Source organism: Mustela nigripes, chromosome 5 (genome assembly GCF_022355385.1).
Source record: "Mustela nigripes isolate SB6536 chromosome 5, MUSNIG.SB6536, whole genome shotgun sequence".
NCBI classification, from domain to species: Eukaryota; Metazoa; Chordata; class Mammalia; order Carnivora; family Mustelidae; genus Mustela; species Mustela nigripes.
Window position 1 is genome coordinate 104,104,282 of NC_081561.1, and position 27,005 is coordinate 104,131,286.

At 35.8% G+C, this 27,005-nt stretch overlaps 1 protein-coding gene across 1 annotated transcript in view; it reads right to left on the minus strand.

Annotated features, from left to right (window-relative positions):
• ME1 (malic enzyme 1) overlaps window positions 1–27,005 on the minus strand; it is a 191,151-nt gene that overhangs the window by 80,713 nt on the left and 83,433 nt on the right. The window contains exon 6 of the mRNA XM_059400996.1: window positions 23,171–23,274. Coding sequence (XP_059256979.1) covers window positions 23,171–23,274 — 104 coding nt within the window. The remainder of the gene's footprint in view (window positions 1–23,170; window positions 23,275–27,005) is intronic.

A 27,005-nucleotide genomic window follows, 5' to 3' on the forward strand; every position in this document is an offset into this window, starting at 1 on the left:
AAAAAAAAAAGTAATAAAATGGATAAAATGTAAAATGAATAAAAAATAAAATGTAAAATGAATAAAAAAATAAAAATAAGAGTCTCATAGGGCTGGTTATGAGATTAAGAGAATGTAAAGGCATTTAGAGCCTAACATATGCCTTTAAAATATGCTAGCTGTTGAGGCTATTTTTACTCTTACTAATACTGATGGAAGACATCTGGGTTTTGTTTTTGTTTTTTCACATGTCATAACCAAACTAAGGAAAAGCTCTTCAATTACTCATCTTTCTCTTGATGGCAACAGTAAAAATCATTCTTTAACTTTTTTTTTTTTTAAAGATTTTATTTATTTATTTGAGACAGAGACAGTGAGAGAGAACATGAGCAAGGAGAAGGTCAGAGGGAGAAGCAGACTCCCCATAGAGCTGGGAGCCCGATGTGGGACTCGATCCCGGGACTCCAGGATCATGACCTGAGCCGAAGGCAGTCGTCCAACCAACTGAGCCACCCAGGCACCCCCATTCTTTAACTTTTTAAGATTCAAATGCATAATAAGATTTGAATGCAGATGCATCCCTGTCTTTAAAGAGCTATTTTTAAATGTCAAGAAAACAAACAATACATTCAAATCAGGTCACCTTCTGATAATTTCTAAGTTAGAAGAAAATATGACTTTTAATACCTAATACATATGAGTGCTCAGCAGAGTGTAAAAGGTACACTTAAAAACAAATTCTTTGGTATTTTATAGCATTTAGGAGAAAAATACAATCAACTGATAAACAGAGGAGCAGGCAGGGTAACTATTCCGAGGATATTTAGTCCTTACAAAGTATAAAATATTTCTGGAAAATGCATATTTATATTAAAAGTTCCCTTATAGCCTAAAGGTGTTCTCTGTGTCTATAAATATCCCACGTGAAATACTAATTCCCCCACATTCTTTTCCCCAGACTTTGGCATCGTCTCTCTACATCCTTTTTTTTCCTCCAGCGAGGAAGAGAGCTCATGCTAGCACGTGAGGTAGGGGAGGGGCAGAGGGAGAGAGAATCTTAAGCATGCTCTGTGCCCAGCCAGAGCCAAAGTTGGGGCTCAGTCTCACAACCCTGAGATCAAAACCTGAGCCGAAATCTAGAGTCCAGCGCTTAACTGACTGAGCCCCCCGGGGTGCCCTAGCAATTACCTTTCTCCTTTCTAGTCCTATGATTCTGACTGCCTTAGATACTTCACATGAATATACCCACACACAATTTCTTATGGGAAGAATTTTCTTTAGGTATGTTTTCCTGAAACTGCAGATTCAGTGCCTAGCCTCTCAACCTAAACTGAATGGAAATGATTTATTTCCAGGTGAATCCACCATGTGTACATGTGGGATAGGATAAGGGAGTCCATGGGAGGTGGAAAGAGAGGTCAACTACATCTGCTTGCAGGCCAGCTGCTTCACTGCATTTGCCCTCGTTCTAGGGTAACTCCTTAATCTCTCTATTAACAAATTCCTATTTCTAAATAACATCTCCCCCACACAAATTCTCCAGGGCCACTTTTAACACAAACACCACTAGAATGGACTAAACATTTTAAGTCTTCTCATGCATTTACTTGCAGCATTTTGATTCTCTGAGGCCATGTGAGATTTATAATAGTTGCAAATTCCACTGAGCACAGACTACAGGTCTGGGGTAATCCAAATATTACAGTAATCCAGAGCTTAATTAATAAAACTAAAAAAGTTTAAAGATTAATAGTCGTTACATCTTTAACTGTTTGTAACTGAAAAACAACATAAATGCTTGCTAATTACATACATCACACATTAAGTATGTGACATACATAAAGCTAACCTTTCATTTCCTATGTAAAAATCCTATTACCTTGAAATACACAAACAATACTAAAGTTTGTCCAAAAACATTGAACAAATACAAAATCATTCTATGTTTCACTCATTAATGAAGAATTGTTAGTTTTACTCTACGAAGCCATATTTCCTTACATAATTCAGAATCAGTTTCAAATAATCATCCAATATACATTCCCTTAAGGTTATGCAGTCTTCAGATAAGACATCTCTGACATTCCAGAACAGAAGATTTTACCTGGGCTCTCAATCGACAACCATTTGTTGAGCATCTATTATGTATTATGATAGTTGTTCTAAAGAAAAAGAAAAAAGACCTAATACTTGACTTCTGGGATCCTCAAGATTTAGTGCCAACTCAGGTGAAGAAATGTAATTAAATTTGGTGTGATACATGCTATTATAGTGCTTCCATGCTCAGGAACCATACAGGAAGTGTCTTTAGACTGGGAGAGTCTGGACATTTAAGCTGAATTATATTAGCAGAAACAGTGGGGCATGAAGCAGTATGTACATAGAAGTGTGACAGACAGTGACATGCACAGGCAGCTAAAATCTTTCTTTTTAATGACTTACTTTATATTAGAAAGAAAGAGCGCACGAATGAGGAGTTGAGTAGGGGCAGAGGGAGAAGGAGAAAGAGAATCTCAAGCAGACTGCCTGCTGAGCGCAGAACCCTACATGGGGCTTGATCTTATGACCCTGAAATCATGACCTGAGCTGAAACCAAGAGTCTGATGCTTAAGTGACTGAGCCACCCAGGTGCCCCCAAAACTGGTTCTTCATGAGTGGTGCAAAGAATATGTGGTAAGAAAGGAAAGTGAAGTGCATGGGCCAGATCAGGAAGGGATTTTTATGTAGAAGATAAAAATCAGTTATAAAAGGATAAAGATAAGCTCATGAAAACTTATTAATATAATACAAAAGACAATGAGAAGTTACTGAAGGGTTCTGAGATGGTGATAAAGGTCTAGGGAAGTTTAGCTATGCAAATGGAGTCAGGACATGGATCAAGGACATAACAGAGGAACTCTCTGGATGGATTTAGTAATGAATCTGTTCTTGAGGTAAGTGCACAGGAAAACATTGGAGGGGGTCATAAAAGATACTCCAGAAGAAGAAAGTATTTCAATTTTCTTTGGGGTATAATCAGATGACACAGATATAGATGTCTGAAAGACAGAGAAAGAAAGAAAGAAAGAAAGACTGGTCTAGTCGATTGGCATAAATGGCTGATAAATGCCCCAGCCTCATTTTAGTCTTTGCAAAATTAATTCAATAGTTTTTAGTACCTTTGTGTCATTTTTATTATAATTATTTTTATTTTATATTATAAACATACTTTGAAGCTGACTATAAATTAATATATAGCATAGGGAATATATTGTAAGGCAAATAAAAACTATTTGTGAAATATTTTCTCTTGAATCCATCACCTTGCCATCTATTTCTTGAGCTCCTAATGAAATAAACTGAAGAATGCAAGAGAAAGTTAAAGTTTATGTAAAACAAAATAGTTTAAAACATTGAATGAGAAGCTTGTTCCTCTGAGTCAGGCATAATTATATAATGTGATGATCAAACATTTCCAACTGACTCATAATGATAACAATGATCAGTGAACTGCTGAATTTTATGATACAGATCAACCCTGAATGTTGAGAAAGAAAATACAGCTTCTTTAATATTTTCTTAGAATCCTACAGTTTATTTCATTTCAGAGACTATTTAGTTCTTCCATCCTCCACTTAAGGCAGAAATATTTATGTATTAAGCATATCTCCCCGCAGACTTAGAGTGACAGAAAGGTCACAAATATTAACAATAAAAATGACTAAGAGCAACAACTAGTGAGTGAATTTTATGTACAAGGACTTTAGTTAGTATTTTTATATACATTATAATTATAATTCCAATCATTAAGTGTTCCATCTAATATTAAGCCAAATTTCTCAACCTATAACTTTTATTATAAGTTTATGGCTAAATAATTAGCCTTAATCATGCTTCCTAGGGGTAAAAATTAAAATTACTATGTATAGCACTTAATAAAAGTAATTTTGGATTTTTTAATGTTTCGTCTCAATCATCACATCAACCCTGTGAAGTAGGGGCAGTTACTATTTTTCACATTTTTCAAGAAAAGGAATTATGCCATAGGGAAGGTCAGTAACTTTTCCAAGGTTGCAAATGTAATAGTTGATGGAGCTGAGGATCGATTTCAAAACCCAGGTTTTAACTTACCACTTGTCCCTGAGACATGGTCTGTGTAGGCTGACAAAACCAGGTTTCTAAACTTCCTGATGAGTCAGATTTCAAGCCACTAAAGTAAAAAAGTCATGCCATGAGGCCTCTAAAGAAATGGGCTGTGAACCTATTCCAGGCAAATCACTCCAACATGTGCTCAGTATGACTGAACCTTTCCTCCATTCAAATTTCTACACATCCCAATCTAACCATACTGGTTAACGATAATTCTAACAGCTGTTTGTTTTGTTTTCTGTTTATAAATGTGGTGATCGTTACCATGAATACTATAGGATATGGTATGATTTTGACTGAAATGATAGAACTTTGAAATCTATTAGCTCAAAAAATATTTAGCACCAACTTACATTAAATGTAGTTGTTTTATGTAACATACCAACCTCAGTACTTATCTCCACCCCTCAAAGGATAACCTGTTCATGAGGCCTGAGAAAATCAGGTATTCACCCCTCGCCATGTCCTATGGTTATCCCTTCCACATAAAAACAATGCTACTAACTCATCAAAAGTATAACATAATTAAAATGTAATTTTCTAGCAATGGTGAAAGACTTGTGCAAATGCACTCACATTCTCTTGTGTGGCCTCCCTTCGAGTAGCATAATTCAATTCAAAAAGATTTATTGCATATCTATTCTGTGCCAGGTGCTAATGTAGGAACCTGTTCATAATAAGAACTGGATCCCTGTCCTTGGATGCATATGTTCTAGTGGCTAAGACACACGATCAACAGCAAATGCAATAAATGCTAAATTATATAAAATTATATAATAAGAAAAAATAGAGCATGGGTAGAAAGTGGGGCAGAGTTCAGTATTACCTGGGGAAATCAGGATAAGTCCAGAAGAGCATAAAGTTTCAACAAACACTGGAAAAGATTAGGTTGTTAACAAGTTGGTTTCTGGGAGAAGACTATCTCAAACAGAGGGAAGAATGAGAACAAATATCCTAAGTGGGGAACATGGCTTGGGAGGTCAATGACTTCAAAGGCCGCGCAAAATAGGATGGCTGCAGGATAGAGCAGAGAGATCAGGAGCGGCCATGAAAAGGACCAGCTTTTACTCACTGAAATGCAGCACCGGTCAACACAGGATATTAATTACAAGTTGCTTTCACATTTCCTACTGGGCAAAAAAGTCCCCTTAATTTCTGACTTTACCACAAACCAACATTCCAAGTTTGCTTCTGTAACAATTCTTTTCCTTTCAGCATCTTTAATCCCCATTAATGAAACTACGTCTTATTCAAATATTGTTATACTATTCCCCATCAAACTGGCTACATAGATAATCTTTTTAAACATAAAAACCAAACTGCTTTCATAAGCACATTCCTGCTTTATCTTTGCTTATAAATACATTTAAGTAAAGAAGGGCAAGAAAAGATTACAACAAAGGATCTATTTTGACCCATAAAGGGTTGCTGCAGATGGTGGGGTTTTTTTTTTTTTGCTTCTGTTACTCTGGTTTTGTTTCAGTTTTTTGCTCTTGTTCTTTATCTATCACCACAATTAAGGAAATCTATTCTAAATCTCCTTTTTAAATATTACCAATGAGCATATGTATTCCTTCTTATTTTCAATTTATTACACATGATAATATACATGGAAAACTATAAGAAACAAAAGCTTTTAAGGAACTAGCCCACTTTACCTTGCTAAATAAAAGTCAAGAGAACAAAGAAGAGAGGTAAAAAGGAAGCATGATCACAGACTTTGTCAAACCTTAATGATCATCTATAAATAATAATTAACAAACATAATTTACCTTTAATAAACTCAGATAAAATATTTAGGGATTCCACCATATAGACCTTGATGTCATTCAAAAAGAAAAAGTAGCATGTCTCTTGGCCATCTGCATGTCTTCTTCGGAAGAATATCTATTCGTGTTGTCTGCCTATTTTTTAACTGGATTATTTGTTCTACTTATTGTGTTCACTTCTATAAATTCTTTATATATTTTGGATACTAACCCTTTATCAGATATCTCAATTGCAAATATCTTCTCCTATTCCCTAGGTTGCCTTTAGTTTTGCTGATTGTTTCTTTTGCAAAAGCCAGAGGTTCTTCAAAGAGTTAAAAATAGAACTACCCTATGATCAAGCAATTGGACTACTAGGTATTTACCCAAAGAATACAAAAACACTGATTCAAAGAATACATGCACCCCAATGTTTATAGCAGCATTAAGAACAATAGTTAAATTATAGAAAAATATCCATAGACTGATGAATGGATAAAGAAGATGTGGTACACACACACAGAGAAATATTACTCAGCCATAAAAAAGGAATGAACTCTTGCTATTTGTAAAGATGTGGAAGGAACAATAGAGTATTATGCTAAGTGAAATAAGTTCAGTCAGAGAAAGACAAATACTGTATCACTTCATTCTAATGTGGAATTCAAGAAACAAAACAGATGAACACAGGGGGATAAAAAAAGAAAGCCAATCAGGAAACAGACTTTTAATTACAGAAAACAAAATTGATGGTTACTGGAAGGGACGTGAGCAGGGAGATGGGATAAATAAGTGATGGGGATTAAGGAGGGCACTTGTGATGAGCACTGGGTGTTGTATGTAAGTGCTGAATCACTAAATTCTACACCTGAAACTAATATTATACTATTTGTTAATTAACTGTAATTTAAATAAAAACTTGAAAAAAAAGATGGATACACTAGGAATTTATTAAAATATTTTTCATCTTTAGAAAAACTTTAATATCTAAAATATACTTGTATTTATGCAACTAAAATCTTTAGTTTACACAAGCAGAATCACTTTATTTGGGAAATTGTGTGTTTCTCTAGCTTACATTAGTGAACCACCTTTCCTTTGTACACGTCGCTGTAGCTTCATTCAAGTTGGATTCAATATTTAAGGCATGCTTTTTCAAAAGCAGTTATTTTATAAGCATATGTGGTAGAGTATATTGTGGGATATTCAGAAAATATTGATAATAAAGTTCTTTTTCTGACATAATTCGCATTCTAGTAAGAAAAATAGGGCATAGTAGAATAATAGTCATTAGACTCAAACAAATAGAATAAAATCATGTAAAACATTACACTTATAATAAAGGAATGCTGGAATTAATGCGACTAGAATCAATGATTTGAATAAAAATGATTAGTCGAGGAAAGCACCTAAAAGGAAAATGCTATAAACCATGTTCAGCAAGACATAGTAAATTTGACTTGTTCCTCAAAGTCAAATAGGCTCTTCTAAGGGTGGGCCAAAATACAGGCAAAGATGCAAAACTAACAAAATATCCACCTTAAATCTCTGAAGAAATATAAATCTATGTACATACTCTTACATACATACACATAAAGCATACTGGCAGATTTCTTTCTTTTTTTTTTTTTAAGATTTTATTTATCCATTGGACAGACAGTAGTAGTAGACACAAGTAGGCAGAGAGGCATGCAGAGAGAGAGGAAGGCAAGCAGGCTTCCCGCTGAGCAGAGAGCCCGACTCGGGGCTCGATCTCAGGACCCTGGGATCATGACCTGAGCCGAAGGCAGAGGCTTTAACCCACTGAACCACCCAGGCGCCCCTACTGGCAGATTTCTAATTCTTATATGACCTACTTTCTTCATTCACTTGAAAAAAATAGAGAGTAAGATACAAACAAACACAGAATTTTTTAAATAAATCTTTCTTTCTTTCTTTCTTTTTTTTTTTAGAGAGAGTACAAATGGGGGAAGGAGGAGCAAAAGGAAAAAAAGAGAGAAAATTCCAAGCAATTCGCCCTCAACATGGAGCTCAGTCTCACAACCCCGCGATCATGACCTGAGCTGAAATAGTCAGACGCTTAACCAAATGATCCACCCAGCCACCCCTAGAAATAGAATTTTTAAGAAAAATATGGCTTTGGTTAAATTGTCAATCTGATCTTTCTTTGTATGGAAAAGTGGAAAAAAAAACTCTGAGTCATAAATTCGATTTGAGTCATGTTCCTTGGTAAGTAACATGGTTGCTGATTTTTCTCATATTGACAGACATTCTTTCCATTTGATTTTTTTTTTTTTTTTTTTTTTTTTTTTGGTTTACATCACCTTTGGACCGCAGAGAAAAATAGCAGATGGTGTCCCACAGAGTCATATGTTTTCATTAAATTTCTTATGAAAACCAAAGTAAGTTATGCTGATTAAAATGATGGATGGAATCCAAAAGTCCTCACAGATTTATAGATAAAATCATCTAAGTTATAAATATATCCATTCAATGAAAACACGTATCAGGCATTAAAAGCAATGACTGGAACAGGTGGAAGAAGGCGGCAAAGAAAGTTAGCCATGAAATTCAGTGCAGCAGAAATAGCAGAAAGACAAACAATAGGAATGTATGTTAAGGTCAAAAATTTAGTGTAGCATGGTGAAGAAACTATCAAATTGCAATCTTGTGTAAGGGCAAAGAGCATATAAACTTGTATTTCTGATGACTTCTTTAAAAAGAAAAAAATATTATAAATAATAATAACATATTATTTTATTTTATATTATTTTATACATAGCCCCACGATAATCAGGGGCTATGTATCTTATTCCTTTGAAATCTGATATATGACTTTCAAGAAATTTGACCAAATTAATACCTTCTCTCAACAGTCTGAATAGTGTGAATGACACACAGAGGCTTTATTTTTATACTGAATGAGTGAAAAAAAAAAACATCACTTTATGAAAACATCATCATCATACCCTGCAGTATATGGCATATGGTATGATTTCAGACTAACATTATTTCTCTTAAATATTACATGACAAATCATAATAAAATTTGCGATGGCAGCCAAAGTTGGGGAAAGTCATCTAAATATTATAGTAATCATTACTGCGTCCATTCCTAGTGTATCCAACTGACTTTTAATTTTGATCATTTAAAGTGAAAAAGGAAAAAATAAAAATAAAAGGAGTTCTTGATGAATAGTTTTATTTCTTTCATTAAAAAATTTAACACTAGCATTTTATTTTTTTTAAAAGATTTTATTTATTTGATAGGCAGAGATCACAAGTAGGCAGAGAGGCAGGCAGAGAGAGAGAGAGGAGGAAGCAGGCTCCCCACTAAGCAGAGAGCCTGAAGCGGGGCTCGATCCCAGGACCCTGGGATCATGACCTGAGCCAAAGGCAGAGGCTTTAACTCACTGGGCCACCCAAGCACCCCTAATACTAGCATTTTAAAAACTCACTTGAGGTACAGTTATTTTTCTCATATAGTTAATAATCACCAATTCTAATATAGAGAATTTAAGGCAGCTGAGTTGAAGCAGTCATTACGTGTCTTATTAACATTCAGGAACAACTGATTCAGGGAAAAGAGGCTACTACATGGGGGGGTGTAAAAATGTAAAGTTTTAGAATGTGTTCAAATTTAATGTTTTATCAATTAAATGTTTTATCAACCATTATAAACATAGAATGTTATATGCAAATCTCACAGTAATCACAAGGCAAAAACTTGCAATAAATACATAAGAGAAAGTGACAAAGAAGTCTGAAAATAACAATAAAGAAAACCATCAAATAAGGAAGGAGAAAGAGAATAGAGAGGAACAACAAAAACAGCCAGAAAACAACAAATTGGAAATAAGTAAATACCTATCAATAATTACTCTAAAGAAAAGTGAAATAAATTCTCTAATCAAAAGACAGAGTGGCCCAATGAATGCAAAAACAAAATGCATCTATATTCTGGCTACAAGAAACTAACTTCAGAAGTAAGGATACACATAGATTTAAAGGGAAGGGAGAGAGATAGATATTCCATGCAAATGGAAATAAAAATAAAGCTGGTGTAGCTATACTCAGACAAAACAGACTTAAACAATGTAATAAAGGACAAAGAAGAACACTACATAATGATACAGGAGTCAATCTGGCAAGAAGATACAACATTTATAAATACATATGCATCCAACATAGGAGCACCAAAACATATATAGCAGATACTATCAAAGCTAAAGGAAGAAATTGACAGCAATACAATAATAGTAAGGGCTTTTAACATCCCCCTTACATCAATGGAGAGATCATCCACACAAAAAATTAGTAAGGAAACAATGGCCTTAAATGACACATTAGACCAGATGAACTTCATAGATATATCCAGAATATTCCATTTAAAAGCAGGAAAAATACACACATTTTTCTGAAGTGCTTGTGGAAAATTCTCCAGGGGTGATCATATGTACTGTCACAAAACAAGTCTCAATAAATTTGAGAAGACTGAAATTATATCAAGTATCTTTTCTAACTACAATGGTATGAACTAAAAATCAATTACAAGGAGAAAACTGGAAAAACTATATGTGAAGATTAAACAACATGTTACTGAAAAACCAATGGGCCATCATAGAAATCAAAGGAAAAATCAGGAAATAGCTAGACACAAATGAAATCAGAAACACAATATACCAAAATCTATGGATGCAGCAAAAGTAGTTGTAAGAAGGAAGTTCATAGTGATACAGGTTTACCTAAAGAAACAAGAAAACTCTCAAATAAATATCTAACTTCACACTTAAAGGAATTAGCAAAAGAACAAATGAAGCCTAAAGTTAGGAGAGGGAACAAAACACTAAAGATCAGAACAGAAATAAGTGAAACAGAGACTAAAAATTCAATAAAAATGGTCAATGAAATAAGAGCTGATTCTTTGAAAGGATAAACAATACTGACAAACTTTTAGCTAGACAATCCAAGAAAAAAGGGGGGGGCTCACATAAAATTAGAAATGAAAAAGCAATTACAGAAATACAAAGTATTATAAGAGACTACAATAAATAATTACACAACAGATTGGACAAACTAGAACAAACGGCTAAATTTCCAGAAATGCACAATTTTCCAAGACAGAATCATAAAGAAATATAAAATCTGAATAAATCAATTTCTAGTAAGAAGACTGAATCAGTAATCAGAAACCTCCCAAGAAAGAAAAGCCCAGGATCAGACAGTTTCACTGGTTAATTCTACCAAATATTCAAAAAAGAGGTAATATTTATCCTTCTAAACTCTTCCAAAACAAATTGAAGAGAACTAAACACTTCAAAACTCATTTTACAAGACCATCACTACCTTAAAACCAAAACCAGATAAGGACACCACAGAAAAAGGGAAATTTCAGACAATATTCTTGATGAGCATAGAGGCAAAAACGGTCAACAAATATTAGCAAACCAATTTCAACAAAACATTAAAAGAATTATACAGCATGATCAAGTGGGATTTACTCCAGGGATGCAAAAAGGGTTCAACATCTGCAAATCAAAGTGACACAGAACATTAACAAAATGAAGAGTAAAAATCATACAATCACCTCAAAAGATGGAGAAAAAGCATTTGACAAAATTCAACATCAATTATGATAAAAATTCTCAACAAAATGAATATAGATAGAATACAGTTCAACATAATAAAGGCTATATATGACAAACCCACAATGAATAACACTTAATGGCAAAAAGCTGAAAACTTTTCCTCTAAAATCAGGAATGAGACAAGGATGGCCACTCTTTTTTTTTTTTTTAAGATTTTATTTATTTATTTGACAGAGAGCGATCACAAGCAGGCAGAGAGGCAGGCAGAGAGAGAGAGAGAGAGAGAGAGAGGAAAGCAGGCCAATGCGGGACTCGATCCCAGGACCCTGAGATCATGACCCGAGCCGAAGGCAGCAGCTTAACCCACTGAGCCACCCAGGCACCCAAGGATGGCCACTCTTACCACTTACATTCAACATAGTATTGGAAAGTTCTAGCCACAATAGACTTGAAAAAAATAAAAGGCGTCCAAATTGGAAAGGAATGAAATAAAACCATCTCTATTTGTACATGCTGTAATACTATATGCAGAAACCATAAATTCTTTACCAAAAAATTGTTGTAGAATACAAAACCGTTATAAGATATAAGACTGATATACAGAAATCTGTGGTGTTTATATACTATAATAAACTACCAGAGGAGAAATTAAGAAAACAATCTCATTTAAAATTGCATCTTTAAAAAAATCTAGTAATAAATTTAACCAAGGAAATGAAAGACTTGCACACTGAAGACTATAAGACACTGATGAGAGAAACTGAAGAAGAAGAAGGAAAAAAGAAAACCGAAGAAGACCAAAATAAATGGAAAGATATTCTATGCTCATGAATGAGAAGAAATAATTTTGTACTCTGAAAACTATAGAACACTTATGAAAGAAATTGAGTAAGTACACAACCGGAAGAACATTCCATGCTCATTGATTGCACAAGAACAAATATTGTTAAAATGTCTATACTACCCAAAGCATTCTGCACATATAATGTAATCCCTATCAAAATGATACCAGCATTTTGCACAGAGCTGGAGCAAACAATTCTAAAATTTGTATGAAACCAGAAAAGACCATGAATAGCAAAAGTACTGCTGAAAAAGAAAATTAAAGCTGGAGGTATCAGAATTCCAGACTTCAAGCTGTATTACTTCAAGTTGTAAAAATCAAAATTGGGAGGGAGACAAACCATAAGTGACTCTTAATCTCACAAAACAAACTGAGGGTTGCCGGGGGGAGGGGGTTTGGGAGAAGGGGGTGGGTTTATGGACATTGGGGAGGGTATGTGATTTGGTGAGTGCTGTGAAGTGTGTAAACCTGGTGATTCACAGACCTGTACCCCTGGGGATAAAAATATATGTTTATAAAAAATAAAAAATTAAAAAAAAAAAAAGACAGGATTTGACACTTTTGAGAATTTTGCTAAAGGAAACCATCTAATGTCTGTGCCAGGATCACATGATTTAAGAGAGCATGGACAGCAGGGTTTGGAAGGCTCAGTCGGTGAAGTGTCTGCTTTCAGCTCAGGTCATGATCTCAGGGTCCTGGGATGGAGCCTGTTCAATGGGGAGCCTGCTTCTCCCTCTCCACCTCCCCAACCCCACCTTCTTTCTTGGTAGTTGTCCTTACCTACTGTTGAAAGAAATGACTATAAATAAATTATTCTCTTCTGACAAAAAAAAAAAACAAAAACAAAAACAGTATGGTACTGGCACAATAACAGACACAATGATCAATGGAACAGAAGAGAGAACCCAGAAGAGGACCCTCAACATTATGGTCAACTAATCTTCAAGAACACAAGAAAGAATATCTAATGAAAATAAGATTATCTCTTCAACAAATGGTGCTGGGAAAATTGGACAGCTATATGCAAAAGAAGGAAGCTGGACCACTTTCTTACATCATACACAAAAATAAATTCAAAAAGGATGAAGGACCTATATGTGAGACAGGAATCCATGAAAATCCTAAAGGAAAACACAGGCAGTAACCTCTGTGATCTTGGCCACAGCAGCTTCTTGTTGAAGTGTCTCCAGAGGCAAAAATGAACTATTGGGACTTCATCAGGATAAAAAACTTTTGCACAACAGAGGAACTAAAAGGAACAAGAGAAGATAGTTGCAAATGACTATCAAATAAAGGGCTAGTATCCAAGATCTATAAAGAACCCATGAAACTCAATACCCAAAGAACAAAAAAATCCAGTCAAGAAATGAACAAAAGACATGAACACACATTTGTCTAAAGAAGACATCCAAATGGCTAACAGACATTAAAAACAAAAAACAAAAAACAAAAAAAAACCAAGAAAGAAAGAAAAAAAAAGAAAAAAAGAGAAAAAAAAAACCCTCAACATTACTTGGCATCAGGGAAATACAAATCAAAGCCACAACAATACTACCACACACCAGTCAAAATGGCTAAAATTAACAACTCAGGAAACAAAAGATGTTGGCAAGGATACAGAGAAAGGGGAACCCTCTTACACTGTTGGTGGGAATGCAAGCTGGTGCAGCTACTCTGGAAAACAGTATGGAGGTTCCTCAAAAAGTTAAAAGTAGAACTACCCCATGACCCAGCAATTACACTCCTAGGTATTCATCCAGAGGATACAAAACAGTTATTCAAAGGGGCACGTGCCCCCCAATGTTTATAACAGCAATGTCCACAACTGCCAAAATATGGAAAGAGCCCAGATGTCCATTGACAGATGAATGGATGAAGAATATGTAGTATATATACACAATGGAAATTTTAAAAAATTAACTCTTGCCATTTGAACAACGTGGATAGAACTAGGGTGTATTATGCTAAGTGAAATAAGTCAGAGAAAGACAAATACCATATGATTTCACTCATATGTGGAATTTAAGAAATTAAATGTCCATAATACCCAAGGCAATTTACAGATTCAATGCAATCTCTATGAAAATTCCAATGCCATCTATCATTGAACTAAAACAAGTAATTCTAAAATTTGTATAGAACCACAAGAAATCCCAAATAAGCAAAGCAATGCTGGGAAATAAAAACAATGCCGGAGGTATCATGCTCCCTGATTTAAACTATACTACAAGGTCGTACTGGCATAAAAACTGACATACAGATCAATAGAACAGAATCAAGAACCCAGAAATAAATGCACACTTAACAGACAACTTATGGCAAAGGAACCAAGAGCATAAAATAAAGCATAGTCTCTTCAATAAGGGGTGCTGGGAAGATAGACAAACAGTCATGTGCCAAAAAAAACAAAGAAAGAAAAAAAAGAAGAGAAATGAAACTAGAACACTATTACACAAAATCCATAAAAATTAACTTAAAATGGATTAAAGACTTGAATGTGAGACCTGAAATTTAAAATTCCTAGAAGACATATGCAGTAAACCCCATGACAATGGTCTTAGCAATCTGTTTCTGGATCTGACTCCAAAGGCAAGGGAAACAAAAGTCAAAATAAATAATTGGGACTATATCAAACTAAAAAGTTTATGCACAGTGAAAGAAACCCACAATAAAAACAAAAAGTCAACCTACTGAATGAGAAAACAAACCCTGAAAATCATAAATCTTATGAGATTAATATCCAAAATAAACAAAGAATTCATACAGTCAACAATTAAAAAATAATCAAACAATCTGATTAGAAATGGGCAGAAGATCTGAATTGACCTTGTTCCAAAGAAGACATACAGATGGCAAACAGATACATGAAAGGATGTTCAAAAATCACTGATCATCTGGGAAATGAGCTACCACCTCACACCCATTAGAATGACAATCACCCCTCGCCAAAAAAAGACAAGTCTTAGAGAAGATGTGGAAAACAGGGAATGTAAATTGCTGTAGCCATACTGGAAAACAGTATAGATTTCTCAAAAATTTAGGAATACATCTAGAATATAATCCAGCTATTCAACCTATGGATATTTATTTAAAGAATATGAAAACACTAATTTGAAAAGATATATTTACTCCTGTGATCACTGTGCATTATTTACAATAGCCAAGATATGGAAGCAACCCAAGTGCCCATTGATAGATGAATAGGTAAAGAAGATGTGGTGTATGTACACAATGGAATATTACTCAGCCATAAAAAGAATGAGATCTTGCCAACTGTGAGAATATGAATGGACCTAGAGAGTATTAGGCTAAATGAAATAAGACAGACAGAGAAAGACAAATACTATATGATTTCACTTATATGGGAAACCTAAGAAGCCAAACAAACAAAAAACAAAAAAAGCAGGAACAGTCCCATACATACAGAGAACAAACTGGTAGTTGCCAAGAAGAGAAGGGGGTGGAGGGAGGGGCAATATAGGGGAAGGAGAAGGAGAGATACAGGCTTCCAGCTATGGACTGTGTAAGTCACAGGGACAAAAAGTACAACATAAGCAATACAGTTGATGGTAGTATAATAGTGGATGGTGACAGATCGTGACTGTGATGAGCATAGCATAATGTATAGAGTTGTTGAAATGCTATGTGGTACATCTGAAACTAATATAACATTGTGAGTCAACCATGCTTTAATTTTTTTAAAAAACTGAACACACAACCAAAACAATAGCAACAACAAAAACAGAAATAGCTCAGAAAACGAACTGGTGGTTGCCAGACAAGAGGGGGATATGGGAATGGGTGAAGCACATAAAGGGGATTAAGAGGTAGGAACTTCCAGTTATAAGATAAAAAAGTCACCAGGATGAAAAGTACAGCATTGAGAAAATAGTCAATAAAATTATAATAACGTTGTATAGTGAAGATGGTGATGACGCTCACCATGGTGAGAACTGTGTAATGTATAGAATTGTTGAATCATTGTGTTGTCCACCTGAAACTCAAAAATGTTAAAAATAGAACTACCCCATGATCCAGTAATTATATTACCGTGTATTTATCCAAAAATACAAAAACATTAATTCAAAGGGATACATGTACTCCCATATTTATTGCAGCATTATTTATAAAGGCCAAACTATGGGACACCTGGGTAGCACACTGGGTTAAGTATCTGACTCTTGGTTTCATCTCAGGTCAAGATCTCATGGTGGTTAGACTGAGCCCTGCATTGGGCTCTGCACTTGGCACAGTCTGCCTGAGATTCTCTCTCTCTCCCTCTGCCTCTTCCACCTGTGTGTTTTCTCTCTCTCTCTCAAGTAAGTAAAAAATATTAAAAAAAAAAAAATACCCAAAGTGCACTGGGCAGCCCAAGTGTCCATCGACTGATAAATGAATAAAGATGTGGTATCTGTATACACAGAAGAATATTTTTCAGCCACGAAAAACAATGAAATCTTGCCATTTGCAACTACATGGATGGAGATAGAGAGTTTAATGGTAAGTGAAATAAGTCAGTCAGAGAAAGACAAATGTGTGGAATTTAAGAAACAAAAAAATGAGCAAAGGAATAAAAAAGACAGAAAGAGACAAATCAAGAAGCAGACTCTGAACTATAGAGAACAAACTGATGGTTACCAGAGGGGAGGAGGGTGAATGGGTGGTGAGGACTAAGAGTATACTTACCATGGTTAGCACTGAGTAATGTATAGAATTGTTGACCCACTACACTGTACACCTGAAACTAATAGAACACTGTATGTAACTAATAGAACACTGTATGAAACTAATAGAACACTGTATGTAACTAATAGAACACTGTATGTAACTAATAGAACACTGTATGTAATTTACTTAAAAAAATGAAACTAACATAACATTGTATGTCAACTATACTTCAATAATTTAAAAAAATTGAAAATTTTTCAAAAAAAAAGGATGAATGACTAGATGATGTCCCCGAGGAAGTGAGGATAGAGAGTAAAGAAAAGGGTTTCAAGCTCCAGACCTGAAGCACTCTGAAGTAGAGAGCTTAGAGGGATGAGAATAAATAAGTTGAAGAAAGTGTATTAAGCAATCACTGAGGTAGAAGAAAACCGAAGAGAGGGGTCTATTCTGGAAAATCATGTAATAAAAATGCTCAGTGAACCTATTTGGGCATAAAATTCATTCCTTATTTAGGATTATTTCCTTTTTCTTTCCTTAGGATTATTTGCTTAACCTATAAGATATAGAAATACTAGGCCCAATTGATAAAACTGTTGAAAAGGCAAGTTCCAGGAAAACAGATCTGTAGTATTCCACTGGAGATGCTAATTAATATCCAGTCTAATTAATCAGTGCTTTCTGAATTCAGTTTTCCCACTGTTTATTAATTTACCTAGGTATAATCAAAGAGTTCATGTTAATTGTCAAAAGCATCATTACTGAAAAAGTGTAAGGATTTTGGCAATAAACTTCATAAAAGAGATAACCATATCAATTAATAAAGTAAACAGAAGAAAAGTAAAGTCTGTGCTCAAAAAAAGAGATAACAATAATATTCACCAGATTTACATAAATTAAGTCACATATTATTCTTAGACAGCAATTTGTCTCTGTTATATTTATTACGATTTCATTGTTTCATTTTATTATTCACTTGTTCATTTGTTATCTGTCTATTCTAGCAAAGAACAAGCTATATGAAAAGGATTATTTTTGTCTTATTCATCCCTATATCCCCAGAACCAAACACAGTGCTTGACTTTTAACAAGTAAAAATGAATCAAAACAGGGCACCTGGGTGGCTCAGTTGGTTAGGCGACTGCCTTCGGCTCAGGTCATGATCCTGGAGTCCCAGGATCGAGTCCCGCATTGGCCTCCCTGCTTGGCGGAGAGTCTGCTTCTCCCTCTGACCCTCCCCCCTTCTCATACTTTCTCTCTCTCAAATAAATAAATAAAATATTTTAAAAAAATGAATCAAAGCAATAAGAAAGACAGACTAAGTCATTTGACAAGACATTTGTACTAGAGAAATCTAGATCCTGTTAGGGCACAGGTAGCTAAGGCAACTCAGTGGTTTGCTGCACTGGCCAATATTTCTAAACCAAAAATATTTTGCAGAGTCTAGCATTTGTCTGTCATATGGCTTGATAACAGAATATCAGAGGGACGTGTGGGTGGCTCAGTTGGTTAAGCATCTGCCTTTGGCTCAGGTCATGATCCCAGGGTCCTGGGATGGAGTCCTGCCTCAGGGTTCCTTGCTCAGCAGGGAACTTGCTTCTTCCTCTGCCTGCTGCTCCCCCATTCATGCTCCCTCTCTCTCTCTCTGACAAATAAATAAATCTTAAAAAAAAAAAAAGGAATATCAGAAATGGTGTAGTTAACAGATTTCAAGACACACCATAATCACAACCTTGAAACTTTCTTTCTTAATTTTTATCTTTATCTAAATGTTTTTGTACTGACCACCGTGACATGGCACTGAGATCCTCCACTGCTATCCCAGGGACTGTGTCCACTGCAGAGAATACTATATCACAGGTCATACTCCTTTCTCAGCCTGACCCACATCCAAGGACCAAACAATTCAGGATTATAAAGGCTTGGCCACCCCAGCCCAACTGGAGGCACATCTGAAAAGCCACTGTAGCTCCAAAGTTCCCCATGGGGTACGTGGAAAGTGTCATTGGGCCTTCACCCCTCTGCGCATTTCTGCCTCCTTGTACCCCTTCGTTAGGGGCTGATCTCTAGGGCATGTTTTATAAACCTCTTGAACACTAAAATTCATGCAGAATCTGCCTCTCAAATAATCTCATCTGTGACAGCACTGGGACTGGTCTGAGAAAGCTGGTGATAGGATGGGGCTCTGCAGCTGGATCACTCACTGCCTGGCTGGTGACGTGGACCCTGTTCCTGGTGGGAGGTGGAGCAGAGAGAATGCCCGGCACAGGGGACAGTCCAACTGTTCTAACTCTCACCATAGTAGGGTCAGACAGTATATCTGCAGAAGGGAACTCTTTAGCTAGAATGATGTGTGAGGTGTTTGAGAAATACAGCAGAAATACTAACTATATGGACAACAGGAAAAGATCACAAAAAGTTGAGGACAAGCAATCATCAATGTAAAAACCAGAGGACCTCCCAAGTAGATATAAAAATGCTCTCAGATTCTACAGCTTCTGGCTGGAGAGAGCTAATCACCACGAATAAAGATTAATCATCACAGTATTCAAATACTCACAAACTTCAGCAAGGCAGGCCTGCTAAGTCAGGATCCTGGTTGGATCCTGACACAGGAGATATTTGGTTTGATGCCTCCCAAAATCTTGAATTCCCAGATTCCCTAAAACTTTCTGAAGCCACAAAAATGGTCTGCCCTTTCCTCCTTGGGAATCCTATACACAGAAGCTTCTTCCTCCTCAGACAACATGTACCACCCTAACTTTCATCTACCTTCACCTCCTCTCCAGACCCACAGGCCCATAACAAGGGTTATGTCACAATATAACCCACCTAGGACATATTAGGCCTAACAAAGAAAGAAAGAGGATATTCTACAAAGGAACTGCAAGATCTAGCTGGTTTATATTAACCAGAAGAGTATATATGTGATTAATTTCTGAGTGTGTTTGCTCAAAGAGGTTAGAATTTAACCATTAGTTAGATAAGAAAAAGTTTATTGATTTGAGATACTCTCCTGAACTATAGGATTTACAACCGGTAAGAATCTCAGATGGCATAAACTGACTTGTTAGAGTGGTTCCTGGAAACATGGGGAAAGTAATGACTCCTATTAAATGTTGTTGAAATGCCAGAAATGCTATGGCAGATGGCAGAAGAGGGGATCACAAAGCTCTGAGAGTACATTCTAGAATACAAGTGCTATGTAAGGCCAGAAAACCCATCAGATATTATGTTCTCCCTGAGGACCCAGGAAACACACCATTTACCACACCATTTACCAAAGCCATAAGGAAGATACCAGTGAGAAGATATCCATATTAACAAATTCTGTGGCGATTCTCTTCTGAAAGCCAGAACTGACAGAAGGGAATGCTGTTCTAGAACTGGGCTCATTGATAGCAACGGGGATGATAGGTCCAGATGAGAATCAGAAGCCATGAGAAGCCAGGAGAACCCAATTATCATAAGAACCCAATTATCATAGTGGGGGGCTGACACACAGAGAATTATTGAGGTAGTTTAAAGGATACAGCATCCCCAGGTACAAAACAGACAGCTGACAAGTCTACCAGTGAATGTGTACAATCAAAATAAATCAAGAATGAATGAACAAATCTGAGGGAAGTTGTCCCAACGAAGTCACCATATCTTTTTCAACTACCATGCCTCAGCGAATTTTTGGACTCAGAACCCTCTAATGTAAGAAGCCAAAAATCCAGAAGGAAAGAAACTGCAACACCATGGTAAGAATGAATACGGGGTAATAATTCCTCAAACGTTCTCCAGTGGGACCTACAGCTCTTTATTCAGGTAACTATGCTCTGGGGGCAGGGAATACCCAAACATTTCAAGGCCACAGAGTTGACAGTGATACCAGAAGACCAAAAGCCTCTATATGCCATCACCCTCCTCATTAGAGTAAAGGCATTTGGAAATCAGTAATAAATGGAGCCTTGGCCAAAGTCTAGCTCATAATGGGTCCCATTCATTAGCACCACAGACTGACCTGGTGATTTTCTCAGTCCCCAAATGTATGATCGGAATAGACTAACACTATTAGTAACTGCCACAACACCCATATCAAGTCCGTGGCCTATGAGGTAAAGAGTATAATTATGAAGAAAGTTAAGAGGAAGAATCTGAAACTGCCCCACCCAACCCTGCGAATGCAGTAAGTAAAAACAGCAGCAAAGTATGGTGCAGTAGAGAGAGGCAGAAAGTAGTTTCCCCTTAAGTACCTAACTGGCACACAGGAATGATTCTAATGAAATTGTCCAAGGCTGTTGGTGGTGCTATGCTAAAGCCCAACTTCTCACTTTATCCACTACCATCATCTACCTTATCCTTCTCCCTTTATCCACCCCTTCTGTCCCCCCACCTTCCAAAGGGGTTCATTCTAAGGGCACTCCTTAACGCCATCTTAGAATGGGATTCCTGAGTAACTCAACTTGCAACAGTCATTTTTCACTTTGAATTTAGGTTACATTTTCTTTTTAAATAATCTTGGGCTTATCTTCAGGACCACTTCCCAATTTAATTGGGTAATGTTAGGTGTCGCTTCTACAAAACTTTTCCCAAAGCAGCAGCATGCTAGAAACTACTTTTGAAAAGTCTTTGTGAATCTTCTCTGGGAAGAATCTATGGTAGAACTCCTGATGTATAGGTATACTCTGCATTTAAAATTACTGATTTTGTCAATCATCATTTCTTTACCAAAGATCTTAGGTAATCCTTCAATTCACTATTTGAAAAAAAAAAAAAAAAAAAAAAAAGCTTTACTAACTCTATATTGACACAGAGCATTCAAAATTAGCTCAAATCTCATTTTCTGAGGAAAGCTTCTCATTGATTCCAAATGGAATTATTTTCTTTTCATTTCATCAGCACTTAAGTATATAAGCCATATAAACTATGTTCATACTCTTGTTTAACAGCTTCTTTGAAAGTATACTCAAGTTGTATATATAGACTCTACTTACACAAATAGACAATAAAGACAAACATGATAAGACCTGGATTTTCTTTTTATTTTACATAACATTGCAATGTTCTCTACATAATCTCCCAATTAACACTGCTATCTAAAGAGTTATGGGTAATTTCAAAACATTACATTTTATATAAGAAACTACTAGCAATTAACTGTACCATGCAATCTTGAGGTTAAACTGTACAGTTCCTCAACTATTTCTATGAATAAGTACAGCTTAACCAAATAAGCTAATAACAACAATAAATAAATCAGGCCTATGTTTTTAAAAAGTAGCCCATACTAACTGGCAAATATACTCTGCCTTGAAACCTTAGGCAATGAGAGAGTCAACGCATTCTAAATATTGTGCAAGCTGATGAAAGCACTTTCTGCTGTTGCATACAACTTCTTAAAATTAAACCTTATAATAAAAAAAAACCCCAAACTATGTCTCTAGTTACAGCTGATTCTACTGATGAGTTTATTTCTATGAAAAACCAAGGCAACATACAGGTTTTAAAATAGCCCATGGTTTCTGTGGCTGCACAATAACAAATGGGATGGCTGTCCCATTAGTGTGACAAAATTCTCTCAGAATACTTTACTAACTTATGGAAGTCTCTTTGCTGAAAGAAAAAAAAAATTGGAAAACTTCATAGTAGCACTTGGCCCACAATTAAATGTTACTTAAAATAGGTGTAATAGAGTAATGCATTTTAATCAAATAGTATAGACTTAATCGGAGACTCATGAATTGTAATTGGATGTCTTGGTTCTTAAACATCATTCTGGACTTGTGGATTATATGAACTCACACTCAATCCCCACTACCTACAACAAAAGGGTCAGATATACCCACAAAGATGACTGGAAACCACATTTTATTAGCAGCCAGAAACAAAGTACAGACTGCCAATCATAAAATAGCTTGCTCAGGTAATTTGGTCAGTGACCAGTGTCTCATTCACCATAATCATGTGTTTCAATAACCACACAATCTAAACATTTTCATAAAAGTATCTTCAGGAACAACAACAAAGACAACATTTTTTGAGATAGATGCATGACTTTATCTTTAGGTCACTAATAATTAAGACTGTGTGTGTATGCATTTCATATAAATCACTTCTAATTACTAAATATACTACACCAAGCTTGGACACCTTCTATAGTTCATTATGTTAGGTTATCTTGAAATTTTTGAAATTCAATTCAAATATAAATAAAATAAAGATTATACATACTTGGAAGAAACTGCCTCCATGAATTCATCCAAAAATTCATCATATTCAGGACCTCTCACTCTTCTCTGCCGTAGCCCAATGTACAACGGATCTTTGAGTAAATCCTATTAAAAAAAGTTACCACAGATATAGAAACGATAGGGATGTCATTCACACTTTCTTTTTTTTTTTTTAAGATTTTATTTATTTATTTGATATATATAGAGAGAGATCACAAGTAGACAGAGAGGCAGGCAGAGAGAGAGGAAGGGAAGCAAGCTCCCTGCTGAGCAGAGAGCCTGATTCGGGACTCGATCCCAGGACCCTGAGATCATGACCTGAGCCGAAGGCAGCGGCTTAACCCACTGAGCCACCCAGACACCCCTCATTCACACTTTCTGAGCTCAGTTTCCTCATCTACTGATGTACAGAAATGGAAAAAAAATCTTGCAATACTAAGTGAGAATTATTACTACAGTATTATTTTGTATTACACAGAATATGTCGAGTATATGTCAAATAGGAAAAAGAATTTTTTTTAAAGATTTTATTTATTTATTTGACAGACAGAGATTACAAGTAGGCAGAGAGGCAGGCAGAGAGAGAGAGGAGGAAGCAGGCTCCCTGGCTGAGCAGAGAGCCCGATGCGGGGCTTGATCCCAGGACCCTGGGATCACGACCTGAGCCGAAGGCAGAGGCTTTAACCCACTGAGCCACCCAGGTGCCCTGGAAAAAGAATTCTTAAATATTAAAACATTCTGTTTTATCTGGCATAAATAAAAGGAATTAAAAGCTTTTAGTGGTGCTAATTAGAAAAGTTCAATTCTCATTTTACAAGCAAAGTTTTTCACATAGAATAGTAATAGTGAGTTTTGAAATATTATATTAGTTTAGGAAGTGGAAAGATACCAATTCTTTTCTTAGATTTTCTTTGTTTCTGAAAGCAAAAATCAACAAACATTTTGATTATACCTTTAGTATATTAGCTGGATGATGTTAATAATAAATTTTTAGCCTTAACTAAAGTTTTCTTAAACTTTTAAAACTTTACAAAGTTCAAGTTTTTTCTAAAACTGATAGATATAAGACATTACTCTTACAAGTTTTAGTATATGGTATAATTTATATACTATAAAATACATAACAAAAGCTCCCAGTAAACTAGGAATAGAAATGAACTTCCTCAACCTAATAGCGGGCATCTGAGAAAAAACCCACAGCTAACAACATATTTCACAGTGAAAGATTGAATGCTATTTCCCTAAACTGGAAACAAGACAAGAATATCTACTCTTTTTTAATAAAAGATTTTATTTATTTATTTGTCAGAGGGAGAGAGTGCACAAGTTGGGGGAATGGCAGGCAGAGGGAGAAGCAGAATCCCCACTGAGCAAGAAGCCCGATGCGGGACTTGGTCCCAGGACCCTGGGATCATGACCTGAGTAAAGGCAGATGCTTAATGACTGAGCCACCCAGGCATCCCAAGGATATCTACTCTTGCCACTTCTATTCAACATGACATTGGAGAACCTAGCCATTACAATAAGGCAAGAAAAAGAAAATACAAGAATATGTATTAGAAAGAAGAAAGTAAACTTTTTATTTGTATATGCATGATCATGAACATGAAAAATATTTAGAAATCTACATACAAAATAATCCACTAGAAAAAATATGTGAACTTAACACAATCATGGGCTCTAAGACCAATATATACAAATCAACTATATCTCTATATACTAGCAATGAGCAGTTGAAAATGAAATAAAATACACAACTCCATTTACAATATCATTCCAAAACATAGAATTCACAAGGACATATTTCAGAAAAATGTGTAAGTCTTATACAGTGGAAACTACAAAATATTGCTGAATGAAGTTTTAAAAGACAAACTGTTTCTATGGGCCAGAAAAAAAAATTACAGTCTATGTCATGTAATAGACACACACTGTCATCTTCAGTGACCTGAAAAAACAATATACCGAAAGAGTTGTGAATCTGGTGAAAGAGATATCCAGGCAGAATGCCAAATATGTACACTGACTTGCCATAGTATAATAAAGTTAAAACAGGGGATGAGATGAAGAAGAAAATGTTCAGCTTGTGAGCAAAATTTAAAGAGAACATGGAAAGCACAGGACTTGCTTGTAAAGAATTTCCAAAGTAAAATAAGGTCTGGCGTCAAAAATCAAGTGTGTGGTTGTAACAAGTTTTGTGAAACTTACTTTAAATCATTAAAGTGGATTTAAAGTGGAGCCCAAAAAACCATCCTAGTTTGCTAAAAAGAGCTGGTTCTGCACACACGGACATGCTAGTCAATATAGGGAAGTCTGTTCTAAAAAGAATGATGAGTAAGTCCTTCCTCTAACAGCATAAACATTAGTCTGATACATAGAAAGCTTAAGAAAAATTTAAGGGTGCTGTACTATTTGGATGATTTGGGACAGACACTTCAAAACGAACATTCTTATCTGCGCCCCCGACTTTCCACAGGCGGAAAGCAGACAGAGAAAGCTGTTGAGCGCCAAAACCACCATTTCTTATGGAAAAGGAGAGATATCTCAAAGGACAGACCCAGGAGCTCAGAGAGCAGACCCAAAGGCCTAAAAGAACAACGAACTACAGAACCATTCTAAGGAAACAGAACGAGGCCCCATTTAAAAAATATCCCGTGCCTTCAGGGTAAGTGGCCTGGCAACTTGAGTTCAGGGGCAATTCAGAATTGCCATGAACCACTGAGGGCAATATGATTTCCATTCATCCATTTCAAATTGAAGTGTGGATTATGATTATTCCATCCCTGTCTCCATCGAACTACAATGAGGAGCCACCCCAACGGGCAGATCACAAGAAGCTTCATTTGCATCTAGAACTTATTTAGATGACAGGACCCTGAACTCTGTTATTAGTGTGATGAAACTTCTGGGAACCTAGGATGGAGATGTGCATATTTTACATGTGGACTGTGAACAATTTGTGAAGGACAATGGAGAAAGGCTGTGCCAAGCATCCTGGCCTTCCTAGCAATCCTAGTGAATCATAAACATTAATAAAATAATAACTGTTTTAAGTCACTAATTTTGGGGGTGGTTTGCTATGGAAAAATGATATGTTTTTGCAGGTCTTGTAATGTTAAAAGGTTAAACCATTTAAATGATCTGAGTTGGGATTTGCCTAGAGCCAATAGAAATTACAGCCCAGTTCATACCTATTGTCCTGGTATAATTATTAATAGCATCCTCTTTCAACGGTTTGGCCAATAGACTCAGTATACACCCAATAGACCCAATTGGGTCTATTGGGCCAATAGACCCAATATAAGTGGGTCATCCCACTTATAATATACTGCATAGCAATGAGTTAAGGCTTTCCAGCTAGCTGTAAGTTAACATATTTAATCACATAAATGTATTTCAGATGAAATGTAAAATCCAAAACAGTGCTGTTATAAAGCCCAGCTGTTTTGTGAGGACTGAAAACAGTCCACTGGCAGGCTGCTGAACATACGGGGTTGAAGCACCAATGAGCTACCAATGGCTGCCAGAATAAGAACACTTTCTCCACGTCTGGAATGTATTTGGATTTCTACAGTATGAATTAGACAAAGCACATAATTGAGAAAAGATGATAATGTGTTTTGCCTTTTCTCTCATTCTTTCCCATGCTAATAATTAAAGTGTGTATCATTAAGAAGTCTGACAACAATGAAGAGTCAATTATGAGGATTTATGAACACTTTATCTTGTTATCTTTGAATTAAATCAGGAAGTTATAAAATTCTTTCAGTCACAATGTCCCTGCCAAACTTACTGTCTTTTAAAAATTTCACGATAATTAAGCCTTGAATAATGAG